The sequence below is a fragment of the Cariama cristata genome, unplaced genomic scaffold, assembly GCF_000690535.1.
Source record: "Cariama cristata isolate BGI_N322 unplaced genomic scaffold, ASM69053v1 scaffold44665, whole genome shotgun sequence".
Lineage (NCBI taxonomy): Eukaryota > Metazoa > Chordata > Aves > Cariamiformes > Cariamidae > Cariama > Cariama cristata.
In genome coordinates this window covers 1-16,143 of record NW_009616710.1, presented here as the reverse complement: position 1 = coordinate 16,143, position 16,143 = coordinate 1, and the positions used below count along the sequence as shown (strand labels likewise).

Below are 16,143 nucleotides of genomic sequence, written 5' to 3'. Positions count from 1 at the left end.
GGGCTGTGCCCGGCCCCGGCTGCGGCGCTGCGCGGAGATTCTGAAAGGCGAGGTGCCTGAGGTGGGCCCTTCAACCTCAGGCGTCCCCTGAGGTGTTACTGCTGGCTGCCAGAAACAATATAATGAACACATGGTTTTCTGCCTCTCTGCTTTTCTTTTTCCTGTAACTTGAAGAGACGTCTTTTGATTTATTTATTTATTTATTTTTCTCTTCAAAAGGTTCTTGTTTGTCGAGGACAGCATACGCCAAGTTGGGAGAGGAGACCAAAACCCAAGTTGTGATTTTTAGTTAGGTTCCTTATATTCATGCACTGGTCATATTGCCCGTTGCGCTGCCTTTGTCTGAACTAGTGAAATTGTGTGCCTTCCAGCCTGGGTGGCAAACAACCTGTCTACTGCACTGGACCACTGATTGGTAAATCCTGTGTATCATCCATTGCCTTTTGCTGTACATCCTCAGTCCCTAGGATCTGCTATGTTATGGTCAACAATACCGACGTAATCTGTTGCAGCTAACACCATATCTTGCCTTATCTGTTGATCTGTTTTAGAACCTAGGATTGGAAGGGCTCAAAGGCATTGTGTTGCTTGCAAGCAATTGCTGTTCTGTTTATAAAGTAATGTAAAGCTTTAGTTAGTTGTTTGCTGTATAGATACTGCAAGTATTACAGTTTGGTTGTTGTGTCTGTTTTCAGATCACTATGAAGGCCTTGTATTGTCAGCAGAATTCACCTGGAGAGGAAATGACATTTGTCTTTTCCAATCATAATAGCACTATTAATCATTCAGTGGAAGAAGAGAGTGTGGCTGAATGCCACAAGGGAATTGAAACACCTAACACTTCTGTAGACTTAAAAAAGAACTGGTGTAATCCTTGCACGTACAGGCAGGTAAATGAAAGTAGGAGAGGTGTATTTTACCATCACCATGCAGCACTTGGCAAGACTAGTGCTAGATTTCTCTGTGCAGTTTTGGTGTCCATATTTAGAAACAAGTTTTGCAGGTGCAGCAAATGAACCCTGGCTTCATACAGATTCACATCTGGTTGGATTTTCTGGTTGCTGAAAAAGTAGAAATACAGGTTGCGAAATTTGTCGTGTTTGGAGTGTTCCTACTGTTATTTTCTTTCCTGTTGTGAGTTCTTTGCTCTTAGTGAAAATTGGGATCACAGTGTAGCCTTTTTCTCAGAGGCATTGATAAGTGTCCTTTGTCTAGCTACAACTTAAAGGAACGACAAGAAGACAACTATTTTTCTGTCAAATTTAGCTGAAACTATTGTTTCAGAGTCTTTGTCAGTTTGATTACTAGAGTCTTTGTCAGTTTGATGTAAACATTAATTGTACATGTGAGCTTGTGGCATAAGGCTAAAATAGGACATCCAATGAGTGTATATTGACACAGTATGGGTGGCTGAACAGTAGAAAAATACTTACATGGTTTTGAGGATGTGCACCTGTGTTCTTAAATCTCTTATAGGTACAAAATAAATTACTATAGATACCTATGTATACCTGTGTAATATAGGTACCTAAATATACCTATGAGCCATATATCAAAATGAAACAATATAGTACTGTTGAGAATCTTGCTTGAGCAGCTGCAAAATCCCAGCAGTGAAGAACATCTAATGAACAACCTGAAGAGAAGGATGCCATGAGATGGGTGATTTTTGATACAACCAAGGTGCATATTCATGGAGCAGTCTTAGACTTAGTTTTAAGCTGATTGTGAAATTGTGCTTTTGCTGAAAAGATTTGTTCACCTTTCGGTGCCACATTTTTATTCTCTTCCTTGTAGTGGTTTTAGGAGTCCTGCAGCTGTAAGGTGAAAGCTTACTTATCCAGGTGAAAACTAGTAATTTGTTATAATCATTGTGATGGCTCCATGCTTGCTAGCTCCAACACAAAGGAGGGGATGGGAATACGTAGATGCTGTCAACAGCTGAGCCACACAGCTCTGTTACAGTCTTAGGTAAGCTAAAGCAGATCTTGAAACCGCACTCCTGTGCATAGACTTTGTCTGCCTACTTGCCTATTTAAATCTCTTCAGGCAGGAACTGATTCTGCAGCTGTCTGTGTAATGGCCAGCAGTATGGAATCCTCACCTTGAATAGAAATAAATATTGGAAAAAAAGTGGGGAAAAGGAAAGTAAGTTGGCGGAGGAGACCTTAATAGAACAGAAGGTGGATAACAAAAAGTCAGTAGCTTGGATGAAGAATTCCCATAGCAAACCTTCCTTATGTGGTGCTTGGTCAATTCCTAATAGTAACATATTCAAATTATGAAGGCAGGAATCAGCTAAGAGCACAAACATTTCATTGTCTTCTTTTTGTTCTTAAGACTTGTATTCTTTTCTAAAGAAAAGCAATTTTATTATGTGCTTTGTAGCAGTACTTAGGTTCATTCAGCTATGCGTGCCAAAAGGATAGTCCCAAAAGATAATGTAATCTTTTACATAAATTACATAAGTCCCTTAGATTCTAACTTCTTTTTTTTTAAAAAAAACAGAGATGTGGTATTCGTATAGTTCAACAGTTTAATGGCTTTTCTGTTTTTTGGAAGAAAGACTGAGAACCCGCTTTGGTTGGTTTGAGGAGCAGGAGGTCAGTCTGACTGGCAAAATGCCTTGCAATTTTAAAGGAACAGCATGTGTTTAACTTGGCTGGGGTGAGAAAAAGTTCAGCTCAGTATTCGTTGGACAGAGGTTACTGTTCATGTTGCTAAGTCTAGGAGGAAAACAACAGCTGTTTCTTGGGAAAAGTTTAAAAAAATAAAGAAAGCTTAAACACTTAAGAATATATCTTAACTTCAGAAGTAGAAACAAAACTCTCGTATGACTTTCTGATAAGCGTTTCACTTTCAATTCCAGCAGACATCTACACTGCAGACTACAGAGTAAAGTGGAAATGCATGATCTTGCCTCCAGTACCTGAGGTAGCTCTTCAACAGCTGTGTAGAGTCTGCAGTCCAGAACTCAACTTGGCTAATTAAATACTTCAAAGTAGCAGTACTTGACTACTTAAAATCATTTCAGAAATCAGTCCCAAAACCAAAAGTTGAAATAGTAAGGGGAGGCGTCATTAGTAGAACACATTTGTATGTGAGGTAGCCATCATTTGTGTTCTTATCATAGTTCTTATCACTACTGTTTCTTTGACATCATCTGGACTAGTTGAATGTTTAGCTCAGTAAGTTTGTCAGTACAGTCGTGTCAAAATTCTCTTAAAAATTCCCCATTGCTATTGCAATATAGTTTTAATATTCAAGATCTGCTTCCTTCTATTTATTTGTTAGACACTAGGGGAGTAATTACATACTGAAACTGTTTCAGACAAGGGTGTGATATTTAACTTGCAGTAAAAAAAAAACCAACTGAGAAACAATGTTGTTTGAAGTTTAGTAAGGTCTAGTGGTCAGTTTGTAATAGTAATATACATGTATTCAAAATCATGTTGTAAATTCATTGTGACATCAGTTCCCTTTTCATTGAAAAAAAATTTCTTATTCTGACTACAAAACAATCTAAAACAAAGACTCTGTGGAAAAGTGTTTTCAAGAGCTTGAGAGGATCCTACTAGCACATTCATGTTGCATTGTATAATGTAACGTCTGTAAATTTGTCCTAGGAAAACCTTCCTCCTCCAAGAGACAATGATGTGAAAGTACAAGTTAGAGCTTGTGCACTGAGCTGGATAGATACAAAGGTATTTGCTTATTTTTTTCATAAAAGCTAGAGATGTTTACAGTTTCCGTTGAAGATCTAAGCCAGGGCCTTAGCTGGTAATTGGCACAATTCCACTTATGCCATCTGAAGATATGGCTTTACTGCTGAGAAGGAGGGCACAAGATTGATGTGGTATTCTTGCATATCTTTAAATAAAAAGCATCTGTAATTTGGTTCCTAATTTATGGAGAAAGATCAGTTGTCATTTGTGAGTTCTCTTCCACTAAATCCCTTTTATCATCTTCTGCGTACTGACTTTTAAGTCACAGTTTGACTTGCCTGTTAATAACTCTCCTGGGTTTTTTTTATATGCTTCTAAATTTAAATACAGAAAATCGGCGCAAAGGTTTTAATATTAAATGGGGAGTGTGTGTACTTTTTCCCCCCAATAACGTTTTGGTAATGGCCTAACTTTCTTACTGTGAGTATCAAACACTGTAAGGTGATAATAAATACGCATATTTTGAGCCTTAGTAAGAATGTTGTTACAATTATTTTCATTTAGCTTCTGTCAGAAATTAAACTGGAGAAGGAGCTCCTACCTGTTGGTCGAGAAATTTCTGGAGTTGTATTGGAAGGTAAGGTAGTCTAATTGTCTTGTGAGGGTATGGAGCAAGAATTAAGGTCTGGTAATCCAGAGCAAATAAATACTGTTTGTATGGTACACCTATAATAGTAGAAACTATTTGCTTTCTTAATGAGGCTTCCCCCAAGTCAGTAATGATAGTGAAATGAAAGTAAAAAAGGAACAGAACTGTAATTCTTGCGTATCTGTTCAGAGTTTAAAAAAAACAAAATTACACAGCAGCTTTCTAAATAAATATACTAAGATCTTAAGATATTACCTGCATATGCTATAACAGTCTTCAATTTATTTGTAAAAATCATTTGTTGGAATAGTGAAGACAAAATAACATTCAGGAGTTTCGGCAGTGTTTCACTGACATACCCACTTTTGATGTGTAGTTTAAAGCCTGGATCTTTCAAATGCACATACGTGTGTGTACTTGCACGTACTGTTTGTGGATGGGGTGCCAAAGTTTAGTGAATTCAACATTGGGTTTGGTATGTGCATATTTAATAGAAATATTTTTTTTTTTCACTAGCAGGGTATATTTTTCATTTTGTGAGCTAGTGATAAACAGTGCTTTCAAATGCATGTTCAATTTCCACTGTAAACATTTATCTCCCTACCTGCTTTCCTCCTTTTCATATATTCTTCATGAGTTGGAAGAAAGGTGACGTTTTTTCAGCCAGATGATGAAGTGGTGGGTAAGTTAATGCTTGTTTGCTTTATCAACTAATGCAATCAGTAAGCTTTGTATAATGAATGGCTGAGATTGTAATCATTGCTAAAGCTACAATTAGACATATATTTTCAAAGATTCAACTAGTGTCACATAAATAAACTCCTATAAATGAGAATTCTATTCTAAAAGTGTTCTCTTGGGGAACTTTTTTGGTTATAAGAATGGAAGTTTGGGTCCCCAGTTAATGTAATCTGTCATAGTCCCTACTGCATTCACCAAATCTTTAAGAATACACACCTGGGTCCAGTTAGCTATGTGGAGCGAGTATTCGAAAGGCAACCATCTGAACACATACACAATTATTTGTATTTATAACACCATCTTGATGTAATTAATCCATATCTTTTGATTTCTGTGGATGATAGAAAGTTTAGGCTTGTATTTCCTGCCTCCTTGAGGATGAAATTAAAAATATACTTTTAGCTGCTAGCGATGAATCTCTTCTTCAAGCGTACTGAAGACTGAACAGTTTCTTCTCAGTCACATCAGTTTCTCTTTGAGTAAAGAAATCAAGAGCCATCCTAACTTAAACATGCAAGTAGGTTCACCAGTTCTACTGGATTTTCTGAGTTGCCAAAAGCAATGCACGTACTCAGGTGTTTTGTTAAATACAAGGCCACATTTAAAAAGAAACACTGATTCAAGCTGCTCGTTTTTCAGAATCTTCATTTTTATTGCATGTTAGAATTCTTGAAAGTGGACTTATTTCCTGCCTAACTTAACCACAGGGAGTCCATGCTTTATGATCCTGCTATGACATTATTGTCAGAGAAGCCCATCAGAAGGGCATGTGGTAAGCACTGTACTTTTTTTGTTTGTTGTTTAAAATGGATTTCCAGGTCAAAAATCACACAGAAAGCGTTTGGGGCTTTTCTTTTCCTGTTAAAACTTTGTCAGACCTTTCATGTCATTAGCTTAAATCTAATGGAATAACATCTGTGATTATTATTACTTATTTACCACAGAAGGTGTAATCCTTACAGTTGGGAAATAATATTCCATTTGATGAGGTACAGAAGTGGCTTTGCTTTGTTTAATAAAGTAGAACAGTTATGGCCAGGCATTTTCTGGTCTTGCATGTGAATTAACTTTGAACTATGAATAGTATCATTATTGCGAACATTATTGCTCATTTGGTTAAATATCTTACTGACATATGCCACATCTGTTGAATATTTTAAAATAGTATTTGTGTTTCAATCACCTTCTGTTATAGCTGAAGGAATACAGTTTCAGTAAGTAGGTAGTGAAAAAAAAAAAAAAAAAAAAAAAAAAAAAAAAAAAAAACACTCTGAAAATATGTCAGTGGACCTGAGAGGTCTAAGTGACGTTCTAAGTGGCTGTGGGAGGGTTGGGTTTTTTTTGTTAACTGGAACTTCATTCCATTCTTGTTAATTCAAATATAGAATAAGTAGTTTGAATCGGCTGAGCTACTTCAGAGTAAATCTGACATTAAGGGAATGGAATCCCTCCTTGGGTCATGAAAGAAGCAGATTCATTCAGACTTCTATTGTCTGTGGGTTTTGTTCTTTAATACTGAATGTTTGCCAATGCAGATACAGAAAATTCAAAATTACACATATTGAAATAGGAGGACGAAGAAAACAGCATTGAATATTTTTAGAAAGAAAACCCACTTCATTATACTGAAATCTCATAGCATTCCCTTTCAAACAGGTGTTCAACCTTATGTATCCAATATAGATGCTATAAAGACAAAAGATAGGAGTGAAATATTTTTATTATGATAAATCTTTCCTAACAAGCACGCTTCCCAGTTACTATTGCTCTGAGTTTATACATAGTTAATGAATGAGCAGATTTAAAAGAAAATGAGCTATTACCAAATGGTTTGATTACCTGTGTGTTTAATAACATCAAACTGTCCCAAAATACACAATTGTCAGAAAAATATTTCTACTTGAATTTTACAAAAAAGCCTGTCTTTCTATCGAAGAGTATAGTCCTGGTATATATAGTCCTTACTGAGTTTAACAGTAATAATATGGTATTATGGTCCTTATTTATGAATCTACTCTTTTTCATGTAAGAATAATACTGTGCTCACTGGAAGTACTTGGTGTGTTAAATCTTTAATCTGTTTCTAAAATCGTACCAAGAATCGTTTTTTGCTTTTGAAGTTTTTCTGATCCTTCTTTGATGTTCCAGTGGAGATTTCTTTGTCTATATAATGTATTCTCTTATACATAATTGTTTGGTTAAGAAAAATACAGTAGTAAAACCTCAAACCAGCCAAAAATCTTTTGTTTTGAGATACATTCTTGATTTCCTTTCAAAGTTACAGTCAGTTTTATTTGTTGCGCTCAGAATCTTTTAGCAACCAATTATGCCATGTTCCTCGTTAAAAAAAGTGCAGGGAAAAATATTCTGAGAGTTAAACTGGCCACAAATACTTGGAGACAAGAACCTAAATATAAACGTACCTGCTTAGATTTACTGGTGGTTAGTGAGTTTGTGCATCAGTTCTTCCATATGCCCTGTTACCGAATACATAAATAATCAATGCACGAAACCCATATGCTATGTGGAGTATTTCTGACAAGTAAGGTGAAAAATCTGATTTTGTACTTGTGTCAAATGCTTGACGTGCATAGCATACATAAGATAAAGGTCTATACTTCATGCTGAAGCTTCTGTAAGCATTATGAGGTATACTAAGAGGCACAATTCTTTAAGATGTCATGTCCCTTATACTAAGGGTCATGTTTTTGTGAATGATTTTAGATACCCTGAAATCAGTGTGAGTTGACAGCAATGTATAGTGACTCCTTGGACGTTGTCTTGAGTGTTAGGAGATAATGTGACTTGTTCCTGAACTTTTGCGTCCATCAAGAAAAGGAATGTCTTCATATATTACTCATTCTGTGCTTTGCTTTATCTGTAGTAAGATGTTAGAATGCAAACTGGTTTAGGTGCCAAGGCTATTTTAGTTTACTGTAAGGAAATTTTTCTTAACATTTAAATATGATACTGTATTAATCATCAAAATCTGAATGATGCCTTAGGATAGAAGAGATATTTCTCAGGGACATTCTTTCATACATGTTTTTATTTTTTATGCTAAATTAAAGGATTAGAGGATGACATAAGTTATGAAATTAAAATAGAATTGATAGTGATGTTGTAAGAAAGTGTGTTCCGTTCTGAGATTCTTGCCCTTCTTGCATTATTTCCTAGTTGCACAATAGCTGCTGTAGATAGCTAGTTTAGACTTATTATTATTATTATTCTATAGATAAACCCTTGAGAGATCTGCAGATGTATACAAGCACTGTAGGTTAACCATTTTTTAATGGGAATTGTGAAAGACTGGAAATAGCAGCCAAATTTGCTGAGGATTTTAAGCCAAAGCCCTTGCTTTGGTCTAAATGGAGTATACGATTTGGATGGGAGAACGAAGAAAATATTGTTTTACCAAGGATAGAGGGTACATATATTCAGAAGACTGATCAGATGCCAGAACCTGCTGTTCATGAATCTCTTTTTTCGCTGCGCTGGCCAGAGGAGCACTGTTATGACCAGGATGGATTTCTTTTTTTCCTTCTGCTGTTCTGCGTTTGCTTTCTCTGTCTTCCATGGGTGTTTTTTTTACCTTCAGTTCCTCTCCTCTATTCCAGCTTTTGAAAACTTACACTCATTACACTCACGCATTCTTGCTTGTTCTTCCTCTGCTTTTTTCTGTCCCTTTTTTTGCTGCCTTTGCTAACAACACACGTACAGGCATCAGGATGGAAGAGCAGAGGTATCTGTAGTGTGGCTTGGTCTGTACCTGTCTGCAATATGAGCGCTTGATTTTTTTTTTTCTTTGTTAGCCATGGCCCAGAGTAGGAACAGGAGCACTCATCAGAGTGAGAGCAGTGTGAAATGAATTCAGACATGACCTGACAAAAATTAAACATGCCAGTAGCAAAAAGTGCTCAGTAGTGTCCCCATTCTTTCTCTCCCCAACCCCAAAATGCTGTTTGGAGCACCTTTGGAACCATCTTGTGCACTGTGCCCATAGAGATTACAGGCTGTTACCTTGCCAGGTTTTCTTAACCTGTCATAAACCTGGCAAGAGGGCAACTGAACTACAGACCAAGTGGGACTAGCAGTTTCGTTAGGAGCTTGTTTTGGTTATAACGTATGCTTGTTTGAAATTAAGGTCTATCTTTGAATTTTTTTCAGGAATTTTACCCCTGGATTCGGAAGAGTCTGGTCTTTGTGAAATTATTCTAGTTCATGAGCATTATTTGGGTATGTAGTTCATATATTTTGCTAACTTTTACATTTACTGTATCTTTAGACTTCAGTTTAGCTTTTCTAATAGGGAGCTAATTAACTTGGACCTCTGGGCTAACTTGTTGTCTGTAGCAACATTCAGACATTCTGTCTACTCCACCTGTTCATAGAAGCTTTCTTTGAGTACTACCTACTCTCAAGGGCTTTTTCTTTGCTGTTATTGTTTAATGGGCATTGTTTTGCCTAAACCATACAAGCTGATGCTTCTCCCTCCTCCCCTTCTAACTTCCCTTTTTGTTGCTTCATTGTCTTTCTACTTTTTCTCACCTCATCTGTCACAAAATTGAATGAGGAGAAATTTGCTTTTTTCCTCACTTTGACTCAATCCAGGAATATGAATTGTGACCAGACTAACAGATGGAATAATATTAGCAGACTAGAAGCTGCAGAAAGGGATTTTCAGGGAATGAGGATCAGGGAAAACCTAGCATTGAAACGTTCTTTTCAATTATTGTGAGTTTCCAGTTTCCCCTTTCTGGGCATAGAGTGCTTTAATGTGTAGAACACTAGATTTGGGAATCTCTATGCTTCTCCCAACAGTTTGTTGTGTTACCTGCAGCAAGCTACTCTTTTGCTCAAAATAGTTTGTATTGTGTTTCTGTGACTGTCCATGAATTCAACTTGTGTAGTTATGAGGTGACTCCTTTAGATTTGTTTATAGAAAAACCGAATCCCTACTTTTATTGCGTAAAATAGGGTAAAATATCCTTTTCATGTTTTTTTAATATATATGAGAGGTAAACAAGTATTATTTATGTTGACTTGTTTGAAAATGAAATCTTCCTGACTAGCTATGACAGTTTTTGCAAAACGAGTCATGGACTCATGGAGATGAGAAAGTAAGGTTTATTCTTTTTAAAACTTAAAAGTACAAATCAAGCAAAATGAAATCTAGATGTCTGTGCTGCCTTTTCACTGTTTATGGTAACTATAGGCAGAAAATATTTCTGACTTTGTATTACCTTCAGTAGCTTACTTTGTGCTAAGTAGTATGAACTGGCACACAAAGTGATGATGCTGGTGATGATCCCTAGAATTCTTTTCCAGCACACTGATAAATGATCCCAGGTGATCGCATCACTTTTGTTGTTTTATAGCTTCCCTGATGCAGGCTAAACTGTCAATTCTTTTGCTTAAAGGGACAGACCAAACTTTTCCAATCTTTTTCCTTTCTAGAGTACCTGAAGAGGATTGCGCTTGCTTAGTTCAGTTCTATGCTAGACTCTCAGCTGCGCTATGATGGTTTTCTAGCTTAATATCGAGGTCTCTGCTAAACCATGTAAATTGCTTGCCTTAAAAATGATGTTTGAACTTGTGATTTCTAGTTAACAGAGTACTTCATTAACGTTACCTCCCCAGGCTTTTAAGCGTATGGATAAGAATGGGAAAACTCTTAAGCGTCTTGTAGGTAGAGACAACAGAAAACAGAGGTGACAGATAATGTTATCTTGACCTTTATCTCTCTTAAAATGTGTTATAACCTCCAGAAGCTGTTTATACCAATGGATTATGAAGTAGAAGATTCTAACCTATAGAGAAAGATAATTAGGAACTCGTAGGTTGGAACTTGTGTTTTATGTTCTCTGTGTCAGTTATCTTTGTGAAAAGGAAAAGAGAGCTCCTCAGATCATTTCTGCCAGGTTATGGTAGGCAGTGGGTCTCTTTCTTTTTCCTGTTTAAATACTGTATTTGTATTTGAACTTGCTCACAAGAGTGCTGCAGAAACAAACCAATTATTCTTGGAATAACAATTGGAATAATTGTTGAAAAAAGTTATTCTTGGAATAACTTTTCCACTTTGACTCCGTGTAGCTGACCTACCACTGCCAAGAACCACAACGTCAGAATATTGCCTTTGTGAAACGGATCATCATTACATTTGTAGATAATTTGACTTGTATCATTTTGTTCCATGTTTTAGAAATTGATGAAGTCTAAAAAATAATTCTGAGTGAAATGTCAGGGACTTGCTGGGGTTTTTTTCCCCCCCATCTAGTTTGTTTGTTTGTTTGTTTTTTCCCCAAACTTAGTTCGTAAACCAGAAAAAGTTTGTTGGGTTGAAGCAGCCGGGACTGTTCGTGATGGTGTCCGAGCATACACAGCTTTACACTACCTTTCCCAAGTCTCTCCTGGAAAAACTGTCCTTGTAATGGATGGAGCAAGTGTAGGTAACAACAGTGCAATAATAACAATTTCAGAACAGAAAGTTTACCTCTGCCAGAAATAACTCTTATCACGAGAACGATTGGATTTCTTACAACATACTAAACTTATCCAGCTTTCCATTTTACTCCTGGCAGTGCCCTCAATTTACTGGATTAATTGGGAAGGCCCTCCCTTATCAGATACTGAGCCAAGAGTACAGTCCTTTACATGTTGTGTGGGTAGTGAAGAGAGGTAGTTCTTTTCTGGTGTTTTACATTGACATGGTTTTACCCTAAGCCCTCGAGTATAACTGGAGGAAAGTGCCTTAATTTTTTATTCCTTTCTCACCACTGCTTTTTAACTTCTCTTAGATATAAATAATTTCATTTGCATTTTTTTGCTAGTGAAGATGTGGAGCTTGCCTCAGCCAAGATTCATTAATGTAAATGTGGCTGGGGCTTTTTCCTTGGTAGCACTTCTTCCTTCAACAAGCAAGCAAGCCCAAAACTACAAGTTACAATTGCAGTGATGGTACTTGTGTTACTTAAAGTAGAATCAGAGCTATTTTGTTGAAGAGGAGAACTAGTTAATTACTAAAAGTTTGTTCAGAGCTTCCCAGTCAGTGAAAAGACTTTTTTGACCTCGCCTAGAGCAGAAGCAGATCTGTGAATATTCAAATTCTTGGTTCAGATGTGTTTTATTGAAGGAGTAAGTTCATTTCTGGATACTCGACTTCTCCTGAATGTACTTTGCAATATAATCTTTCTTAAACAGCATCAAATTGTTGCTGTAAATAAAGTCATCTACGTTTTTTTTCTTCTGCAGCCTTTTGGTACAATAGCTATTCAGTTAGCACAACATAGAGGAGCTAAAGTAATCTCTACTGCATACAGTCTTGAAGATAAGCAGTACCTGGAGAGGCTTAGACCTCCTGTGGGTAAGTTACATTCTTCAGTGCTAAAGTCTGTGCTAAAGATTGTCTCAAAATACTTTTTTTTTTTTCATTTTAGTTCAGAGACTTATTTCAGTAGCTGAAAACCAAAATAAAAATTTATAAATAGTCTAATTAAATAGTTTTAAAATTTATTCTGTACTGCATAGGTGTTTAATTTCTGGTTTAGGTGTATTTAATGGCACTTTTATTCTTCTTTTAAATTGTAATGACTGTCTCTCAGTACTTTCCATTTCACACTATAATGCTTGAGTGCTGCCTTTTGGCCTAACTACTCCAGAAGTCTTTTCAGTTTATGAAATTATTGCTTGTGAACAAGAAGAAAGCATTACTGAATCACCAGTATTACAGTATATAATCTAGGTACCTGAGCCAGAGTTCACCTGTAATCATATACTTGAGATACAGCATTCATCAGACACAAATTACTTCTTTTATATAATAGTATTTTATCAAGCTCTGTAGCAGCTCAGTTTCAAGTACTGTCATAACTGTACCTGGACATTCAAAGGCTCTGTATTTTCCTATTTTCTGCGTGAGCTTTGCATTAGACATAATACTTGCATTCATCTATGACTTCCTCCATTTCTTCTCTTCGATACTTAAGTTTTCAGGGTTTTTTCCCTGAAAGTAACAGTGCTATTTGGACCATGGGAAAATACTCTATGTAGAAGCTACTAGCAACTTTCCTGGTCAAACTTCCTCTTATTTCAGTGCTGCAGAGTGGACAAAAGTAGAATATTTCTTTATTCAGACAGTTTTAAAATAAAGGATGGCATTGCAAAGTCCGGTTTGATTGCAGTCCATGAACTTTGCTGTACAGTGAACAAAAGGTTAAAACTGGTGTGTGATATTTCCTCTTCAGAAGGCAAAGACCTCCACAGTATAATCGCCAAGTTTATTTTTCAGTGTATGATTTTTGTTGCCATTCAAAGTAGTACACGTAAGAGTATCTGTGTCTCTCATAAGAATGCCTTTGTGGGGGAAAGCATTGTGTAGTCAGTTATCATGTCTACATATGTTACAGTCGCATCAATCAAAATGGGATGAGATCTGATTAAAAAGATAATGTCAAGGTTAACTATCCCTGACTCTGTCTCCTTTCTCCTTTGTTGTTTTGCACAGTAATATTGTTAGCAGTCTTGGCTTTCTAAATGGAGAATTAGAGCAGTTTTCAAATCTCCTCCCTTGTTCTTAGTGACTCACTAAAACGAGGCATTGCTGATACGCAGGTGCACATAGTATTGTCCTTGTGCTCTCCCTGCTGGCTCAAGAATAGTAAACTATCAGAGGGATGAAATAAGCCAGAGAGCTGCTCTTTAGACACAGAGAGAACAGAGTTCTTGTCAATTTTAATTCCTTTCTGGCTCCCAAGAACAGAACTGGCAGTGGAAGCACAGAGACAACACAGTGTGCATGTGCATTCTGGGGCTGCACGTTCACACACATCTGCAGTGTTGGGGAGTGATTCACTTCCAGCCTACCAAGTGAGTATTTAGCTCTTCCAGTCGTGGCTTTGGAGTGCTGATAATGCAGCAGGAAGTGGAGTGCTGTGCAGAGGTTGTTATACAAGAGCAGGGAGAAAGACATTTTGCTGTCTGACCTCAACAATCTTCAACAGGGAACTGCAACATTTTGTGTTGGGAATGTAATCATTTCTCCTAAGAGCTGGCAGACTAGCTCCTCTAGGTTTTTATTCTCTAGGTTTTTATTCTCTAGGTTTTTATTCTCTAGGTTTTTATTTTGCCTCTATTTTTTTGCAACTTCACGGAAAAGATATTTTTTCCTTTTCTTATTTCAGAAGTCTTTTTGACTGTAATAGTAGACATTACAGACATCAGAACATAAAGCATTTTTGTGAATGCTGTTGATATGTAGAGGTTTGTCATGCCAGCTGTTACAGGGTAAAAGAGTAAATACAAAAGACCTAAAACTTTGCTTTATAATATTTTGTGGGTCTATTTTGCTATGATATGAAAACTTTATTAGCTGAGAAAGGATTTTGCAATTAATTTTATCATCATAGTCCTGTCAGCACATATTAATATGACTTTGGGTTGCTTTTTATTTTATTTTATTTACTTTTTGCTGGTGTTTTTAAGTTACATGAATGTTAATATAAAATAAATACTTGAAGTAACCCAAGTGTAGCTAGCTATGTCTAAGCTGGCTTCTAAAGTCTGTAGGTAGAGGCTTTTTCAGTTTTGTGCTTGTTTAGTGTTTTTTTGTTTAGCTTTTAACAAGTGTCTGTCAGTTGTCAGTGAGCAGCAGTTTGTGTTAGCAGCATATAGCAGAACTAGCTGCCTCATGAAATGTCCGAAATAACCACCTCTTGCAGTCAAAAGGCCATCACTTACACTGCTCATGTTTCTGCTTGTCTTACAACAATAGGAGTTTGGTTTAGCAGTTTTGCAAATGTTTGTGGAGCATAAACATTGAGGGGGGGGGGGATTTTAATTGCAACTTTACTTCAAATAAAGAGATATGACCTGGGTATGGCATTAAAAAGAGAAACAATTTGAGTGTGAAAGCAAAAAGCCACTGGTTTTCCATTTTGGGGTCTTTTGTTTGTTTTGGTTTTTAATAAGTATGTTTCCAGTACCTGAAGTAGAAGTTCCTGCTAATGTTTAAGGAGTCATATTTAGACTAACAGGACGGGGTCTTTGCATGTCTTCAGTACTCTCAGGAGTAAGTATAATAATAGAATGAAGTATGAAGGAGGGGATTATAACAAATTTTGACATTTTAATGCCTATGTTTCAGACTAGAGACAGAATATTACATAAATAATGTGATGAGTTTCTGTTAGAGAACAGAAAAAAACCCAACATATATACACAACCAATATATATACATACATATTTCTTCTGTTCCCTAGGTTACCCCCTTCTTTTTTTATTTGGCTTGTTGGTTTTATTTTTATCCTTAAAACCAATATTGAGCTTTCAGTGGATATATTTCTGGTAAGAACTGATCAGTGATTTCATGGCTCTCTTAAGCATGTTCAGTAAACCAAGTAGCCGATCTTTTGTGTGACAGTTTTTAAACTCTGTAGCTGAACTTACTGGGTGAGAGTAAACTCTGGTAGCAAGTTGTGGAAATACTGATATTTCGACTTCTCATCAACAATGGAAGAAGGGAAAAACTGAAGCTTTTTTGCCAGTCAGAATACTGGCACTGTAGAAGTTGTGCAAGTCACAGAAGAAGGAACTGAACTAATTTACAAATGTTTTATGAGAAATTTTGCATTAATGATAAAGGATTATGGAAAATTATATTATAATTTGTCACTCAGCCTTTTCCACAGTGGAGAGAAATTGTTACAGCATTTTGCTAGGAAGGAAATTGAGCAGGATTTTGATAAGTATTTTGAACTATTTTATTGAGTTCAGTAACAAAACCGGAAATTTTTGCTAAACAGAAATAGAAAATAGTCAAACTGATTATATTGCCTTTTTTTTTCTGATAGTCAAGCTTTGAGTCTTTTAAATCAGAATTATTCTCAAAAAATAGAATCATAGAATCATTTAAGTTGGAAAGGACGTTTAAGATCAAGTCCAACTGTAAACCTAGCATGGCCAAGCCCACCACTAAACCACGTCCCCAAGCACCACATCTACACACCTTTTAAATACCTCCAGGGATGGGGACTCCACCACTTCCATGGGCAGCCTGTTTCAGTCCTGACAACCCTTTTGGTGAAGAAATTC

At 36.5% G+C, this 16,143-nt stretch overlaps 1 protein-coding gene across 1 annotated transcript; it reads left to right on the top strand.

The window, feature by feature from the left end:
* Positions 1 to 701: 701 nt before the first annotated feature.
* Positions 702 to 12,443, top strand: LOC104161716 (quinone oxidoreductase-like protein 1; the record flags this gene model as incomplete). Its single annotated transcript, XM_009700248.1, has 7 exons — positions 702 to 803; positions 3,627 to 3,704; positions 4,230 to 4,302; positions 4,952 to 4,996; positions 9,223 to 9,291; positions 11,367 to 11,500; positions 12,307 to 12,443. Coding segments are annotated over exons 1-7 (638 nt in total), but the record flags the coding sequence as incomplete, so codon positions are not given.
* Between the last annotated feature and the right edge of the window lie 3,700 nt (positions 12,444 to 16,143).